The sequence below is a fragment of the Miscanthus floridulus genome, chromosome 8, assembly GCF_019320115.1.
Source record: "Miscanthus floridulus cultivar M001 chromosome 8, ASM1932011v1, whole genome shotgun sequence".
NCBI classification, from domain to species: Eukaryota; Viridiplantae; Streptophyta; class Magnoliopsida; order Poales; family Poaceae; genus Miscanthus; species Miscanthus floridulus.
Genome location: NC_089587.1, coordinates 33353100 through 33369159, shown reverse-complemented (window position 1 = coordinate 33369159; position 16060 = coordinate 33353100). Strand labels below are relative to the sequence as shown.

At 45.2% G+C, this 16060-nt stretch overlaps 1 protein-coding gene across 1 annotated transcript; it reads left to right on the top strand.

Moving 5' to 3' along the window:
* The first annotated feature begins 8437 nt into the window (after window positions 1-8437).
* On the top strand, window positions 8438-11761 carry LOC136468830 (autophagy-related protein 23-like). The gene is made up of 6 exons (XM_066467251.1): window positions 8438-8547; window positions 8657-8835; window positions 8966-9128; window positions 10924-11027; window positions 11254-11389; window positions 11741-11761. The coding sequence occupies exons 1-6, from the start codon at window positions 8470-8472 to the stop codon at window positions 11759-11761; spliced, it is 681 nt and encodes a 226-aa protein (XP_066323348.1). The 5' UTR covers window positions 8438-8469.
* Window positions 11762-16060: the final 4299 nt, after the last annotated feature.

Here is a 16060-nt window from a genome sequence, read left to right as displayed (position 1 = left end):
ACAAGGTATGGAACCCTAGGGGCGAACCCTTTGGTTTTATAGGGAATCACCGTCCCCAGATCATGCCATGGGCGATAAAAGAAGGCCAAGGCCTTCAGAGTCCTTCCGCTCGGAAAAACATCCAAAGGAGTTTTCTACTCTTCTGCAAGCTCGGGAGCTACTATCAAGGACCAATACTAGGGTACCCGAAGAAGATGAGCTAATAATCATCAACATTGATTCATACGAGCAGTCAAGAGCATGATTATAGCTCCAACCGACCCCTAGGTGCGTTGGCTTCGCCTCGTCCGACCTCTGAGGGCGGGCACCGCCTCACACGACATCGAGGCCGCGGGCTTCACCTCGCCTGACCTATGAGGGCTGACACCACCTCGCCCGACCTATAAGGATGGGCTCCACCTCGCCCGACCTCTAAGGGCAGGCTCCGCCTCGCCCGACACTGAGGTCGTAGGCTCCGTCTCGCCTGACCTCTAAGGGCTAGCTCTGCCTCGCTCAGCCTCTGGGCTCTACCTTGCCCAACCTCTAAGGGCTAGCTCTACCTTGTCTGGCCTATAAGGGTGGGCTCTGCCTCACCCGACCTCTGAGAGTGGGCTCCTCATCGCCCGATACCGAGGTTGAAGGCTCCACCTCACTTGACCTCTGAGGGTGGGCTCCGCCTCACCCAATCCTTGGGTTTGCGCTCTACCTCGCCCGGCCTTTGAGGGTAGGCTCTACCTCGCTTGACCTCTAAGGATGGGCTCCACCTCACCCAACCTCTAGGGGCAAGCTTCACCTCGCCTGACCCTTAGATTTGCGCTCTGCCTTGCCCGACCTCTGAGGATGGGCTCCACCTTGCCCAACCTCTAGGGGTAGGCTCCACCTTGCCTGACCCTTAGGTTTGTGCTCCACCTTGCCTGGCCTCTAGGGGGAGTCTGTCTCGACCGACCCTGAGGCTGGGGGATCCATCTCGGCCGACAGAGACCCATACCACCGCCAACCACTCTAGGTCCAAGCAAATGGGCCTGGGTCAAAGCTCTGACACCAGAGAGGTGATTGGCATGCCCTGATATAACCTGTGGCCATGATGGGCCATACCTAGGGATTTACATCTAGAACAGTGTCAGGCGTACTGGTGTAGTTCTGCCTAACCATCGTATGGGAATTGACAGGCATGTCAGTTCACCGCAACATCCACCAGGATGAAGTGGAGCGCCACGACCGAGAGATGATGCCTACGCATGGCCCCAGTGATGGATAGGGCCGCAACATAGAGCTGTCCCTATTGACGTCTACATGGTCGACAGGACCCGTGTGAAGGAAAAGGACCCGACGATCTTGGAGGACTTCTCCTCCTTCTCATTCTCCTCTTTTTCCCTCTACTATAACCCATGGTTTCCCTTCGCCTATAAAAGGGAAAGCAGGGCATCCCATGAGGGGGACTCGACTCGAATCGATCGCATCACAACACTTTGGATCGAAGGGACTCGAACCCATCGAACCCTGAACCGATCAAAACACACAAGCACACAACCAGGAAGCGATCGAGCTCTTGGCACCCGCTCGCTCCTCTCACTAGAGACTTGGGACCTATCCCTCTCTTGATCATTTGAAACCTCTACTATGAACTTTCAGTGCTAGTAACATGAGCAGCAGTAATGAACTAGACGTAGGGATATTTTACCCGAACCAGTATAAACCTCGTGTCCTCTTAGCACACCATCCAAGCCAAACACGCAATATTAGAAATTTACTTGTTGATGGCAACTCGAAACACCGACAATCCATGTGAATCAAGGTGAAACCCTAACCTAATCCCGATCTATGTCATGGAGTTCTATATTTGTTGGAAGATGGTTTCTAGTGATTGCATGATTAGGGTAAAAACTAGTTTGATGGATGAATTGAATCAAAACAATAATTCATTGGTTGAGCCTCATATGTACCCATGATAGTGCCGCATGTTGGGTGCGGCTATGCCGCACTTAATAGATTGAACATGTAAATGCAAATGTTGTTTCATCGATGACTCTATGTTTTGGTTGGATTTGTGCACCAGATTTGTTTCTATCTTAAACATGTAGCCACTTTACGTACATTGTGGATAACTCCATGTATTTGTTTAGGTGTAGTCATTCTGAGATTATCTATTGGTTTAGGAGAATATTTGATAAATAGTCTGAATAGTTGAGAAGAATTGAATTGTGGGAGAGGTGAAGCACTAGGTGCAGTAGTCCCGCTCCTAGGGTGCGGCAGTGCCACACCCTCTAACCTGATTAGTTCAAAGTGCTTTCCTAACTCAAGATTTTAATCATGTCATCTATCTAGAGTGTTTTACAAGTGTTCTTCTATACCCCTTATGTACAGTTTCTTATTTGGACCTATATTTGTTTGCATAGATGTCCTCTAGAGGTGATGATGACCAGAGGGGGAAGAGGAAGATGATCGAGCTTCAAGATAAGCAGATGCCTCATTGTGGTTGTGGTAGGACCATAGGGGCAGTAGCAGTGCCGCAGGTAGAGATGTTGCTAAAGACAGGGGGATGAGAGATTAGATGATCTAGGATGAGGAGAACTTGGAGAGGGCTAGCCGCACTATTCTTCTAGGTGCTTGCCTAGATACTCCACCTCATCTTGAGGAGTTAGACAGGAGCTACATCAGAGAGTATTCTAAGGATGTGGTCATGAGGCATCCTGTTGACACAAGTGCTCATCCCGTGCTCAACTATGTGGGAAAGTTGAAGATGGTGGAGGAAGCACGTGAGAACAATCCCTATGAGCAGCTAAAGAATTTGGAGATTGACTACAGGTTTTGGAATGAGTTTCATTCCAACTTCTATGCATCTGTGAACCTCAACTCTAAGAAATCTAAGGTTGTGAAGATGCAATATGTTGATTGGAAGGAGATGAAGGCAAAGAATGAGCTAGAATTCAATAAGGTGATCAAGGCTTGTGAGTTGTTTGGCCTCACTGATATTATGAGCTTCAGATATAATTGGAATGAAGAAGTGTTAGCCTAGTTCCATACCACAATATTCTATAGCATCTACGCTAAAGAAATTCATTGGATGACTGAGGGATGACATTATAGAGTTGATTTTGTGACTTTTAGCCAGATCCTTGGTCTTGGAGAGGAGGAGCGGGGGCTTCACTTGTATTCATGATGAGGCTAGAGCTGAGATATGTGATATTGCATATATGTGGACTGACAGGAGAGGAGCAGATCAGAAGGTTAGTGGCATGAAGAGCTATTATTACATTCTGAATAATTTAATCAGGCATACTATCAATCCTAAGGACGGAGCAGCTTCTGATCTTAATGGATATGTGAGGAATGTGCTTGCTAGATTTGCTCCTGTAGGTGACAGGTTTAATGTCCCTTGCTTCATGTGACGTGAGCTGAGGAACATCATGGAGGATGGGAGAAAGGGGATACCTTATGCCCCCTATCTCATATTTATGATTGAGAGGGTCACTAGCTATAGATTTGAGAAAAGATGGTCTTTACACCAACTACAAAATTAAGAAGACCTGAGAGGCAGGTGCTAGCAGGGCAGTGAGATGCTCTTCATCTATTGAGGACGTGTCTAAGTCATCCCGATCTAGGCCTCGCAAGGAAAAGAAGATGGAGAAGTTTGGGAGATGGATCAAGGCCATCTTCACCACTTACACCTATGCAGCAAGGACCGCATATCAGGATCGGTTGGAGAACCGTGAAGCCAACTGAGAGGTTAGAGAGCATGCAGGGCTGCCACCTCTTTCTCTAGTTCAGTCACCGCCGAGGTTTGATGACCTCCCTAGTCTTTCTGAGATAGATTCAGAGGAGGAGGAGGAGAAGGAGGAGCAGGAGCAGCCAGAGCTTGTTCCTCACACGAGTTTGAGGTCCACCTTGCAGTCTATGAGGAGGAGCACCAGGCGTGAGCGCCACACTTCGACCACTCATCGCCAAGGGAGGGCGGTGGTGTCTTCTTCTTTATCCTCCTCCTCGGACAACAATGATGATGGTGGAGAGGAGGATATTGTAGGTACTAGTGGAGCTGTTGGTGGGAATGATATCGATTGGATCACCATTCAAGAAGATGGGGAGTGAGTATTGGTCTTCCTTCTTTTCTTCTCTTGTTGGTGCTTTATGCCAAAGGGGGAGAAAATTAGAGGGGTCAACAACTTTTTCGATGCCATGGAGAGGAGGTTGCTACAGCTAGAGTCATATTCGTATCCGTTTAGAGTAGTCTTCGTTAGGTGAGAGCTTGAGAGTCCATTAGAAACTCTATTTATGTAATAATGCTACTTAAGTACTTTATATATGTGAGATATGGACATATATTAATCTATGTTGTTGTTTGTGATATAATTGTGTTAGAATGCATATCTTTATATGTATCACATGCTATGTAGTGTCTGTTCTGATCTATGCTGTTGCAGCAAGTGCGGCAGTGCCGCACCTAGCTGTAACAGCAAAACATATTGTGCATAAATTGTCATTCGCATCACGTTTTACATACCTGACACAGTATGCAGCACCCACAGGAGCATGGATTAGGGGGAGCCCCATCACTTTCACTAAAATATGAATCTTGGCTTCTTATGCCAATTTAAGAATTTAATTCTCTATTCACATACTTAGGGAGAGGCTCTACACCCATGGCTCTAAAATCTCAGTATTTATTTCATATCTTTTGTAAGCTCTAATTGGGTTGTCATCAATCACCAAAAATAGGAGATTGAAAGTGCAATTAAGCCCTAATTATGGGTTTTGGTGATAATAACCACGTAATTAGAGAACTAATAGGATTTATCGAGATGACAAGCTGGGAATTCATGTTCGAGGATGATACACGAAACGGAGGAGCCCCCAATTATAAATGTAGATGGCTTCAAACTCAAAGTAGATTTAAATTCTTTTATATTTTGAATTTAAGTATAGAAAAAGCCGTACTATAAAGGAGGACACAATGCTTAAGCTAATATATGCTATCAAGTGCTCAAACATACATATGTATCCTCAGATTCATAACTAAGACAGTCTACACTTCACTCTTATCCTTGTTGCCTTGCGTGGTGCGACACTGCCGCAGTGCGACACTACCGCACTTGAGCCGTGGTACTGCCATGACTTAAATGACCGTTGAGGGCTGGAGGGTATTTATACCCTTCCCCTTCCTCCCCAACGGTTCTCTACCTCTTCTTCCTCACTCTAGCTCATCCAAAATATAAAGGAGCCTCTCTATCTCTCCCTCTATTATTAACCTTGAGTTCTCAAGCAAATTCATTGATTTTTCCATCAATCCTTGAGAGAAAAGGGTCCAAAACTCGATTAGATAATAGCTCCATTGATTTTCCAACTCAAAAGAGCACTTGGTTCATGTTTTGGTCGGCTGTTGTGTTTGTTACTCTTGGAGATTGGCTCTTCACTGGCTAGAGCATCGTCCGTGGAGCTTGCCAACTTATGTGGTAGCCTCGGGAGGTTTGTAACCATCTCTTGAAGCTAGAATACTCACCCCTCATCTTAAGAGTTAAGTCTCTTGATTTGAGAACGAGGAAGGGTTGGAAAGCCTTAAGCCTTAGTGGCTAACCTCAACAACGTGGAGGTAGGCAAGCCTTGGTGGCGAGCCGAACCACGGAATAAATTATTGTGTCACTTGTACTTGATTTACATTACTTGCATTTTATATTGTTGGTTGAGGTGATTTCTAGGGTTTCTAGTCGATCTAGTACTTATGTGTGGTGTTCCTATAACTTCTGTGACTATCATACCTGCAGTAGGCTGAGAAATTTCTCCGATCTAAGTTTGTAGGTGCGGCAGTGCCGCTGTTCTGGTCCGACAGTGCCGTCCTCCTGAGCGATAATGTCGCAGAGTAAATTTGATAAAAGTTTAGATATTTATTTTAACAAATCTATTCATCCGCTTAGACCCACCAGAAATCCTGTGTTCAGCCAGCACTGCATCCTCCATTCCTAGTGTCGTTCGTACATCCTGCATGTCCTGTTGAGCTAGGCTGGCCGAGCACAGGTTTCTCCACATGGGCGTCGCAATTTGATTATGGCCGAGCATGAGCATGAGCAGGCAGCCCAGCATATCCGGCTGAAGCTGAAGTCTCACGTCACGCACGCCTGGGAAGCAAAAGCCGCCTCCTACTAGGCTACTACTAGTGCAGTAGGTGTGGGACCCTGTGATGGCCAGGCTTTGTTCGCTAGGTTGAAATTGGTTGAAAAAATAAACTAAAATTAAATAGTTATAAAAAAACACTATTTTAACTTAAAAAAATCGAATAAACCCGCTTTGAAGGTGAGCCAAACGGAGGCGACACAGCAGGCAGCAGCTGCTGGGGGGTTGGGGTTGCTTTTGTTGGCGAGACAGGGAGCAGTTGGCATCAGTCCCGACTTGCTAGCACGCGCCGACGCATAGGCAGTCCTTGCCTTGGATGCCGGTCTGCTGCTGCTGAGGGACCACCCAGGGCCACCACCCGTCCCCATTGGATCAGCAGTGGATTGGCTTGGATAAAATGGATACTGTATACCATAGCATGCCACGGTGCAGTGCAGTGCTGTGCTCCTGCTCTTCGTTACATGCCGCAAAGATGCCCGTGATGCTCGGCTTTAGACGCTTGAGCTAGCCTGGCAGCTCCTGCTCCTGAACCCACCGAGCGAGGCGCAATCTCCTTTACCTGCTCGCTCGGGGTGCAAGTCCAATATTAACAAGCGACAAGCGTAACCTGCCGTACTTTGCCGATCCTTCGCGGCTGTACTTTTTGCTGTTTATCCTACGCTTCTGTTCTGTTGGATTCAGCCATTCATGGGATCGGAATGCCCGTTCTGTTCTACAGTTTTCGCGAGAAAGAGATTCTGCTCAGCTCGTCTGCGTGCCGCCGTTTCGCCCAACCAAAGGCCAACATCTCGTCACCGTGCGGCGCAGGAGCTTGTCACCACCGGCTTCGTTGCCGTCAAAGGCGCACGCAACAACAAGCATGAAGCACGTGGATCTGCCAAGGTCATGTTATGAGCCGGACCGGGAACAGGAAAGCGAGGCGCGGGAGGAAGAGTGGCTGATGCTGGGCCAAGATAGTAGTTTTCGCTTTGGGCCGTAATTCTTATTCGGGCCTGCGGGCCTGTGCTCTGAGTATAAAGCCCTGTATCGCAAAGGGAGAAGGTATCCAACCTGAACCTGTAGCCGTCTTCCCCAACAAACTCTTCTGAACCTTCCCCTATTGCTGTTCTTGCTCCTGCCCGGGATTCCTTGCTTCCCTTGTATCTAATTCCGTCTGTTCTGAAGAATCTATCCGGTTACTTGACTTCAATCATTACCAGTGTTCCAGTTCGTTACAGGTCATTGGCCACTAGACAGTAAAAAAAATGACCGCGCGCAGACAAGCAACAACGAGGCGAGGAGAATCATGGTGTCGAGTGGGATAGGGTCGCACGCGAGAGAAGAGTGAAGCAATGAACCATTCGTGAGAGAAGAGGGGTTAAATGTAAAAAAAAAACATGTCACACTAGCATGCCACATCAGCATGAAACTCCACTGGCATGGACCTAAGGTGCTGCACTTAACAAGTTTAGGAACCCAGAAATGCATTTTTCAAAATTCGTGGACTTAATTGAGACACCCTTACAAGTTTGAGGTTCGCTAGTGCATTTAATTCTATTTAAAGTGACAAACCTTAGCCTATGCATTTATACTCACCCTAAGCCCGCACCGGAGAGGAAGAATGTGACTAGGGTTGCGCCGAGGAGCTCGCTGGCGTTAAGATTCTGACGAGGTTAGGGATCTATTCCCGGTGACTCTAGAAGAGGGTTCGAGGGGAGGCGACCGCGACACAGCGGTGGTGGCGGGAGACACGGTAGTGGGGCGGGGCGACGGGAGAAGGAAGTTGGGCGGGGCCGGTGGCGGGGGCGTCACGGCATAGCTCGCTGGCGCCCTGCCCTGGGATTAGGGTGGGCGGGGTTGCGGGTGGTGTGGCGAGGCGGCTCGTCGCACGGGCGCTGGTGGTGGGGGCGGGGGCGAGGACGATGTCGGTGAGCTTGCGTGAGTTTAAGGGATGGAGGGATCGAGGGACAAGGGCGGGAGGTGGTCAGGGCGGCGAGGCGGCGGTCGCCGAAGGGGGGCAGGGAGGAAGAAGAAGGCGGAGAAGAAAGCGTGGCGAGAAGGAAGACGGATCGCACGCTCCCAAGCACACGGCCCGTCGCACATTAGCGTGATCTATGTGTAAAGTGCATCTCGCTTACAATTGAACTGTGATTAACCTCTATCGGGCTTCCAATTGGCAACTTGTATACTTGCAATTTTCCTATTATTACGGCGCCTAGTTCTGTAATTTTCTAGGTACTAAAATATTATTTAATTAATAGTTCTAGATGTTTTTGAGAGGAATAAAAATTCTTGATAGACAGTCTCTGATCCTGAGCGTCCGTTTTTGTCTGGACGGTGACGCCGCGAACATTTCCCGCCCAATCAAACCCAAACCCCCACCGCTCACCGCCGCTGACGGCCGCCACGATGGAGCTGTCCGACGCCTTCCAGGAGCGCGTCCGGCAGATGGAGGACGCCCGCAACCACCGCCTCGCCCTCCTCAACGTCTCCTACGCCGCTCCCCTCCTCATCTCCCTCCTCTTGGAAACCCTCCAAACACTGACTCCCCGGCCTCACCGCGGCGCCTCTTCCCTCCCCTTGCCTTGATGCGCAGGCCGAGAAGGAGATCCAGGCCGCCAAGCTCCGCATTCTCTCCGCCAAGATTGCCGCCACGCGCCGACTCGAGTGCCGCCGCCGCCTCCTCGAGCGCCGCTCCGCCGACCTCGCCACCCGCGCCCTCGCCGACATCGACGCCGCACGCGCGCGCCGGCTCCTCGTCTCCCGCGACCTCAGGTAGGCAAGCAAAGGCAAGCCACCCGTGATCCGATTCGTCCATCTCACTTTCTCTTCCTCCACCTGAAACTCCGGGCATTTCGGTTTTGGTTAAGATTCAAACATCTGCATGCTCTGATCGGGCGCGCAGCTCGGTGAGGGGCGAGATCGAGGAGGCCCAGAGGAGGGAGGAGGACTGGGACCGCTTCTACGAGGCCAAGAGGAAGGAGATGGAGGAGTTCCAGGCGGAGTCGCGGCGGTTCGAGGCGGAGACTCGCGAGGAAGTGCAGAGGCTGAGGGATTCGGTATCTCAAGTATGGTCCCGATACTTTGCATCCATAAACTATGATCTGTTGAGCTCATCACAGTTCCTAGCTTGTTTAGCCTAATTAATTGCAACTAGTTGTTTGGCATCTGGGTGAAACTGGTAAATTGTTACTTATTCTGTTCGCTTGAGCATGCTCAAATCAAACGGCAATAATAGTGCAGTGGTGTTTAATATGCTTTGGTCTGATCTATCCAGTAGCCTGTCTTCTCGGTTCAAAACTAGCCAGTAGCCTGTAGTTTATTGAATATTGATTGAGCTTTGTTGGCTTGCCCGATGGAATGGACCACAGTCCACAGGGGAAGCTGGAAGCTAACTCTTGCCATCTAGTCCAATTGTTGCCTTGCCATTTCATTGCATTTCAGATGGACCGGATCAATGCGGGTGATAAATTCTTGGGCCATGGTTGTTACCTCCCCTGAGAAGGATTTGAATTATTGTCAAGCCTGTGTTGGTCCGCACCAACATGTGTCGCTTCACTATTGAAACAACGAACTTATCAGCCGTATCGTTTCAGCGATATAACAGTGTTTTTCTCTCACAACAAATCAGCATCAGTTGTTTTTCCAGCCAGCCGAACAGGGCCAAAGAGCATGGTTATGAGTTATGACTGATGTGAAGATCAATAAAGCCTAACTTGTATCTTATTGGGTCTATCCCTTACTAAATTATATGAACACTAAACAAGAATGTGTTATGAACTTTTGGTGTCAAATGGTCTGCTGATATATATATTCTAATGTCTCTCTTATATGTGTGATGGTAACATCGAGAAGGATAGGGCGTTATTTATGGTTGTACTTGGATCATAAGTTATTTGTCGATGCTAGATTTGTAAAGGGGAACTTTCCTGGGTAATTTTGTTTTATTAGGCCTAAGTAGCAAGAAATAGCTGTTCATGGAAGCTGTGTGTGTGTGTGTTCATCTCCGTGGATTCTCTATCAGTCTATCTTATCAAGTAGCTATTATTTTACTTGCCCGATACAAGAAAGCAATTCATTGGGAATCATGGACCATGGTCTGCACATAACCATTAACTTCACAAGCATACAAATAACATTAATATGAATTTAAAAGACAACCTGTCCTTGCATATAAGAGTCTGCTCTCCTAAGAAATTGTTGATTGGCCCATCTTGTTAGGTTTGCAGTGCAATAATATAGCACAGTGGCGAGGAACTATCTCAAATGGCATACACAGTTCAAGATCTACAGACTTGAGCTAATGAATAGAGAGCTATTGCTTGGGAAGTGTTTGGCTGGTATGGATTATTTAGGCCCTCTTTGGCAGGGCTTCACCGGCTCCGGCTCTCCATAGTTCATTTTCTGTCTCAATTTCCAAAACGGCTCCTTCTACAGTGTCGCGAGATGAGGAGTCGGAGCCCCCAGGAGCTGCGCCAAAGAGGGCCTTACTGTTCATGCTGGAACACTGTTCATGCTGGAATGTTGTGAGAGAAAAATACTGCTCCGGCTGAAAAAATAAACCGAACAAGCCGGCTTCTTTTCTAGCCGAACACAGATCCCACCAAGCACTTACAGCTACATTATTTTCTTGTATTCAACATGTTCGCTCGTTGGTTTCAGCTAGGGCTTATCAGCCATGATACAGTGTTTTCCTCCCACAACAAACCAACACTAGCCAGGCTTATTAGCACAGAAACCAACCAGCGAATAGGCTGATTGTCTGGATCGCTGTGCATTCATATAGGACCGAATTACTCTTCTGCTGATGTTGTGAATTTGTATCTGCTTCTGATTAACGGATGGTTCCTGTTATGGCTACAGCTGAAATCTGCACTGCAAGAGCTGCAGAGCAGCGCGATGTACTCAAACAACACGGAGATTGCTGCCGCAGAAGCTAGGAAGTCTGATCTGACTGCTAAGGGCCTGTTTGGTTGCTAAATTTTTTGGCAAAATGCTACTGTAGCATTTTCGTTGTTATTTGACAATTAGTATCCAATCATAGTCTAATTAGGCTTAAAAGATTCGTCTCGTGGATTTCGTCTATGTAATTAGTTTTATTTTTTATTTATATTTAATGCTTTATGCATATATCTAAAGATTCGATGTGATGAGGAATCTTGAAAAATTTGGTAAAATGAGATGGAACTAAAGTGGCTCTAAGAAGGCAAAGTTGGGCGAGAGCCTGGCTTCAGCCCGCCACTTCAGCAGCAGCTCCAGAGCTTTTCAGTCACAGGTGGACGATGGGGATCAGAAAGAAGCTCAGCCCGTGTTGTTTAGTCGGTGGAAAGTTAGAAATTTGGTTACGGTAGCACTTTTGTTTTTATTTGATAATTAGTGTTCAATTATGGACTAATTAGACTCAAAACGTTTGTCTCGCAATTTCCAACCAAACTGTGTAATTAGTTTTTTTTCATCTACATTTAATGCTCCATACACGTATCGTAAAATTCGATGTAATGAGTACTGTAGCATTTTTTTTTAGAAAACTTTTCGCGAACTAAAGGGCTCAAGCTACCATTTGAAGTACTACTTCAGGTCCAACAATCATGCCATGAGGAAAGCGAGGGCGCCTGCATTGGTACGCCCAGTGACTTCTTTCGGTTTCATGCTTGATGTTATATCTGTATCGGTTGTACAGGTGGAAGAAATCTGGTTGTAGAGGCAAAAAAAAATCTGGTAGGGTCCAAGAAATACCGTATGTCATTTTGGTTGTCCACTGAAGAATACCGTATGGCACTTTTTCACGGCAATGGAAGCATGTTACTCAATTGATACTTCATTGCAATTGCAACGTTTGACCAGAACTCAGGAGGCCTGTGCCTTTGCCATATGCAGCAAGTGCAAAGCATATACGGGCGTGTTTGCTTTGTAACCTGGAAAAGTTGCCTGCGTCAAGCAAAGATCTCAGGCGTTTATTTTCCTACGCCTGCTGCTGAGGAGCTGCCTTGCCAAGCCTCCCCAGGCCAGTATAGTAACCAAACAAGCCCTGTTAGGCCCCGTTTAGATTCAAAAAATTTTGGATTTCAGCTACTGTAGCACTTTCGTTTGTATTTGGCAATTAGTGTCTAATTATGGACTAATTAGGTTTAAAAGTTTCGTCTCGCGATTTCTCACCCAACTGTGCAATTAGTTTTTTTTATCTACATTTAATACTCCGTACATATGCCGTAAGATTTGATGTGACGGGTACTCGCCACGTTTGCTGCAGGATCTTTGGCAAAGCGTGAGCCTTTTTCACCCGAGTGGACTGGATTGGTACTGACGCTGCAATGCAAAGTGTGCAGCGTACTCCTCTCATCGATGTGTAGGGCTAGTCGCCCCCACTTGCGTATTTGCACGCAGCCCAGAGGCAAAGTGGACGCTTTAGGTGGTGTTTGATCAGATGACTAAAATTTAGGAGGTGTGTTGATAGAATGTTGTATAGGGTGTTTAGATATTAATAAAAAAATAAATTACATAATTCATCAGTACTTCACGAGACGAATTTTTTAAGCCTAATTAATCCGTCATTAGCATATGTTTACTGTAGCACCACATTGTCAAATCATGGCCTAATTAGGCTTAAAAGATTCGTCTCGCAAATTAGCCGCAAACTATGCAATTAGTTTCATAATTAGTCTATATTTAATACTCCATACATGTGTCCAAACATTCGATGAGACAGTGATTAAAATTTAGGAGGTGCAACTAAACACCACCTTACTCTGTCTCCAATAATCGTTAAGACCCATTTCATGTTTATCGGGCAAAAGGTTTAATATCTATTTTGTCTTCTCCAGCAATAAGACTAAAAAAAGCCTTTCTGTAAATGGATATTTAGGAGAGAGAATACTTAAATTTAAGTTATACCTCTACTGATATCCAAAATAGATATCCAAAATAGATATTTTGTACTCTGTTGGAGACATTTTAAATTTAGGTCTCGTTGTGATTGTGAATCTCATGTTGGAGACAGGGTTGGTTTTGGCGCCACCTCTCCAACTACTCACGCACTTGTACCATCTCGTTAAATGCTGCTACTGCACATGAGGAAAAGCTTTTCTTGCGATGTCAGGTACGAATCGTCCGTGCATTGTTAGTAGCACACAACGAAATGCGGCTGTAATTCATAAATTCTGGCAAATAAATATCGTGTCAGGGGATGGATGCAAAGAAAGATACAGAGCACACTTAGGCCCAGTTTAGTTTGCAAAAATTTTGCAAAATTTTTCATATTTTCCGTCACATCGAATCTTTGGACGCATGTATGAAGCATTAAATATAAATAAAAAATAATACTAATTACACAGTTTAGACGAAATCCACGAGACGAATCTTTTAAGCCTAATTAGACTATGATTGGACACTATTTGCCAAATAACAACGAAAATGCTACAGTGCCCATTTTGCCAAAAAATTTGAAACTAAACTGGGCCTTAGGCCCGTTTAGATCCAAATTTTTTTGGATTTTAGCCACTGTAGCATTTTTCGTTTGTATTTGGTAATTAGTGTCTAATTATGGACTAATTAGGTTCAAAAGTTTCGTCTCGTGATTTCTCACCCAACTGTGTAATTAATTTTTTTTCGTCTACATTTAGTACTTCATGCATGTGCCGCAAGATTCGATGGGACGAATACTGCGCAAAATTTTTTGGAATCTAAACAGGCCCATAGAGTCACGATCATGTGCACACCAGTGTGTGGTGTCTGAGATTTAGGATGCGTTTGGACGAGCTCCGGGAGGCTCCGGCCCGGTACTGTTCATACACTGTAGTACAGAGCCGGCGAAGCTTGAAATCGTGGCTTCGCCGGCTCCTCCTCTTTCCGGTTTCTTTTCAGTTCATTTTGCACCTCGATTTCCGAAACGGCTTCTGCTACAGTGTCGCTACAGTACCGCGAGGTGGGGAACCGGAGCCGCCAGGAGCAGCGCCAAACGCGTCCTTAGTGTTGGTAAGTTGCGGCTCCTGGCTTCTCCACCGACTTGATTTTATTATTTACACTTAATAAATAACCTGTTTTACTTGATCGGTAGTGTATAATAGACAACTATCTATCCAAAAGTGTCTGATATATATATATATATATATATATATATATATATATATATATAAGGATTTATTGTTTTGTCTATAGTTTTGCTAGCTCCATGTGTTAGAGAAAATGTATGGGTTTAGCTCTGTATATTTTATCTTGCAAAGTATGGATTGCAGCTTGCAGGTTGTTACAGTATGCAAAGTGAAAAAAAATGTATTGAATTGTCACAATACAAAGCAAATTGTGCCTCCCTCCTATAATGACAAATACTCCACAATCTTAAAACACAAATAACACTTTACTACTATATATTTGCCCTTTGCTTTTTAGTGTTCTCTTTTTTGTTATTTGAAATCCCTAATTTCATGCATCGAAGATGAGCTCTAAAGGCGTATTTGGCACTGCTCCTCGACACGTGCACCGCGGTTGGAGCCAGATCCCCTGAGTGAAGCTAGCTTTCATGGCTCCATATTTTTGCAGCCAAAAGCACTCCTCGATGCGAGGACGTTTAGTGCAGCTTCGCCTGCTCCACTACCGGAGTCGATGGCTAAGCCAGGAGCCGCAGCTTTGGAGATAGCAAAATTATAGACAAAACAATAAATCCTTCTATATATCAGACACTTTTGGATAGATAGTTGTCTATTATACACTACCGATCAAGTAAAACAAGCTACTTTATAGATTGTAAATGATCGAGTAAAACAGGTTATTTATAAAGTGTTAATAATAAAAATCACACTCCATTACAACCACTTAGATAACCCTTCTTGCACATAGGGTATTCTAGTCCTCTACTCATGGATTGCATCATATGTACGATAATTCTCTCAATAGATAATAGAACATGTGCACTCTCCAGGGGCGAAGCTAGGCTTTTTAGCATGTCCTTTGTACTAAGGGCTCTTTTTGGAAGGGATTTATACATGATAAACACATAAAATAGGAAAAACACAAACAACAGGAAAAAAAATTAGGTTCCAAAGGGGGCCTAAGCATGCAATAGAAACTTCAAACAAACCAGTGACTTAGGGTGTTCATCATTGTCGTATCTCGATTCTTTTTTCAATCAGCAACACGCATATACATCCATCTTTTAGATAGATAGCCGTTACTTACATTGTAGCAATGAAAAACAACAATGTACACTAACTAATCAATAAAAATCAAACACCTCATAGTTCACTTCCATCATAGAACACACATACTCTGGATTGTGTACCAGGAACTATTACTGGTTAGCACATGCTTGTAAGAACCAGTCTTCCTTTTCAGGCATATGAGAAATTAAACCACTTGTGCTCTTATATCTTAGATCTTAAGTTCCCCTCTCAAGCAAAATAAAGCTAAATATGATAGAACTATGAAGCACGAAATAAATACAATGCTACTCATTTCCATCTCTATCTTTCTTTCATCAACGTGCATGTATGCCCATTATTTGGATAGATAAATCATCCTTCATGGCACTGCCAAGAAAATTAAGTTGTGTATAAATGCAAAACCACAAAACACTCACGTATCCTTAACTCTATTTTGTCACAACATCTCTCCAACAATAGATGCATTGTAATTTGTATAGCACCAACACTGAACAAATTAAATCAAGTTTAGAGGAGAATGATATCTTCTCTTTTTTCCACACTAACCAGAAACCTTGTTCGTAATTTACTCCTACAGAAAATCATAAATACCAAACTGGTACAATTCTCTTTTTATATCACCTAAACCTTTTTCATAATTCACTACGCATGCAATAGAAATAGTTCTAATTAGACGTGCTAATTTTGGCAGCAGCCGCCGTTGTTGTGGTGCTGCTTCAAGTTTCTCTTTGCTATCAATGTTAGCTGGCTGATGCCCTGTAGTTACAGCCTGCACTGTTATAGCAAAAATCACAGCCGATCAGAGCCAATATCAAATGGTTAGTGACTCAAGGGGTGAGCACCGC

Excerpts from the sequence above, each read along its gene's own strand:
- LOC136468830 (XM_066467251.1), top strand. The coding sequence starts at position 8,470 with ATGGAGCTGTCCGACGCCTTCCAGGAGCGCGTCCGGCAGATGGAGGAC. Across the intron at positions 8,548-8,656 it reads ACCGCCTCGCCCTCCTCAAC|GCCGAGAAGGAGATCCAGGC; the intron begins GTCTCCTACGCC and ends CTTGATGCGCAG. Across the intron at positions 11,028-11,253 it reads GATCTGACTGCTAAGGGCCT|TGGCTCTAAGAAGGCAAAGT; the intron begins GTTTGGTTGCTA and ends ATGGAACTAAAG.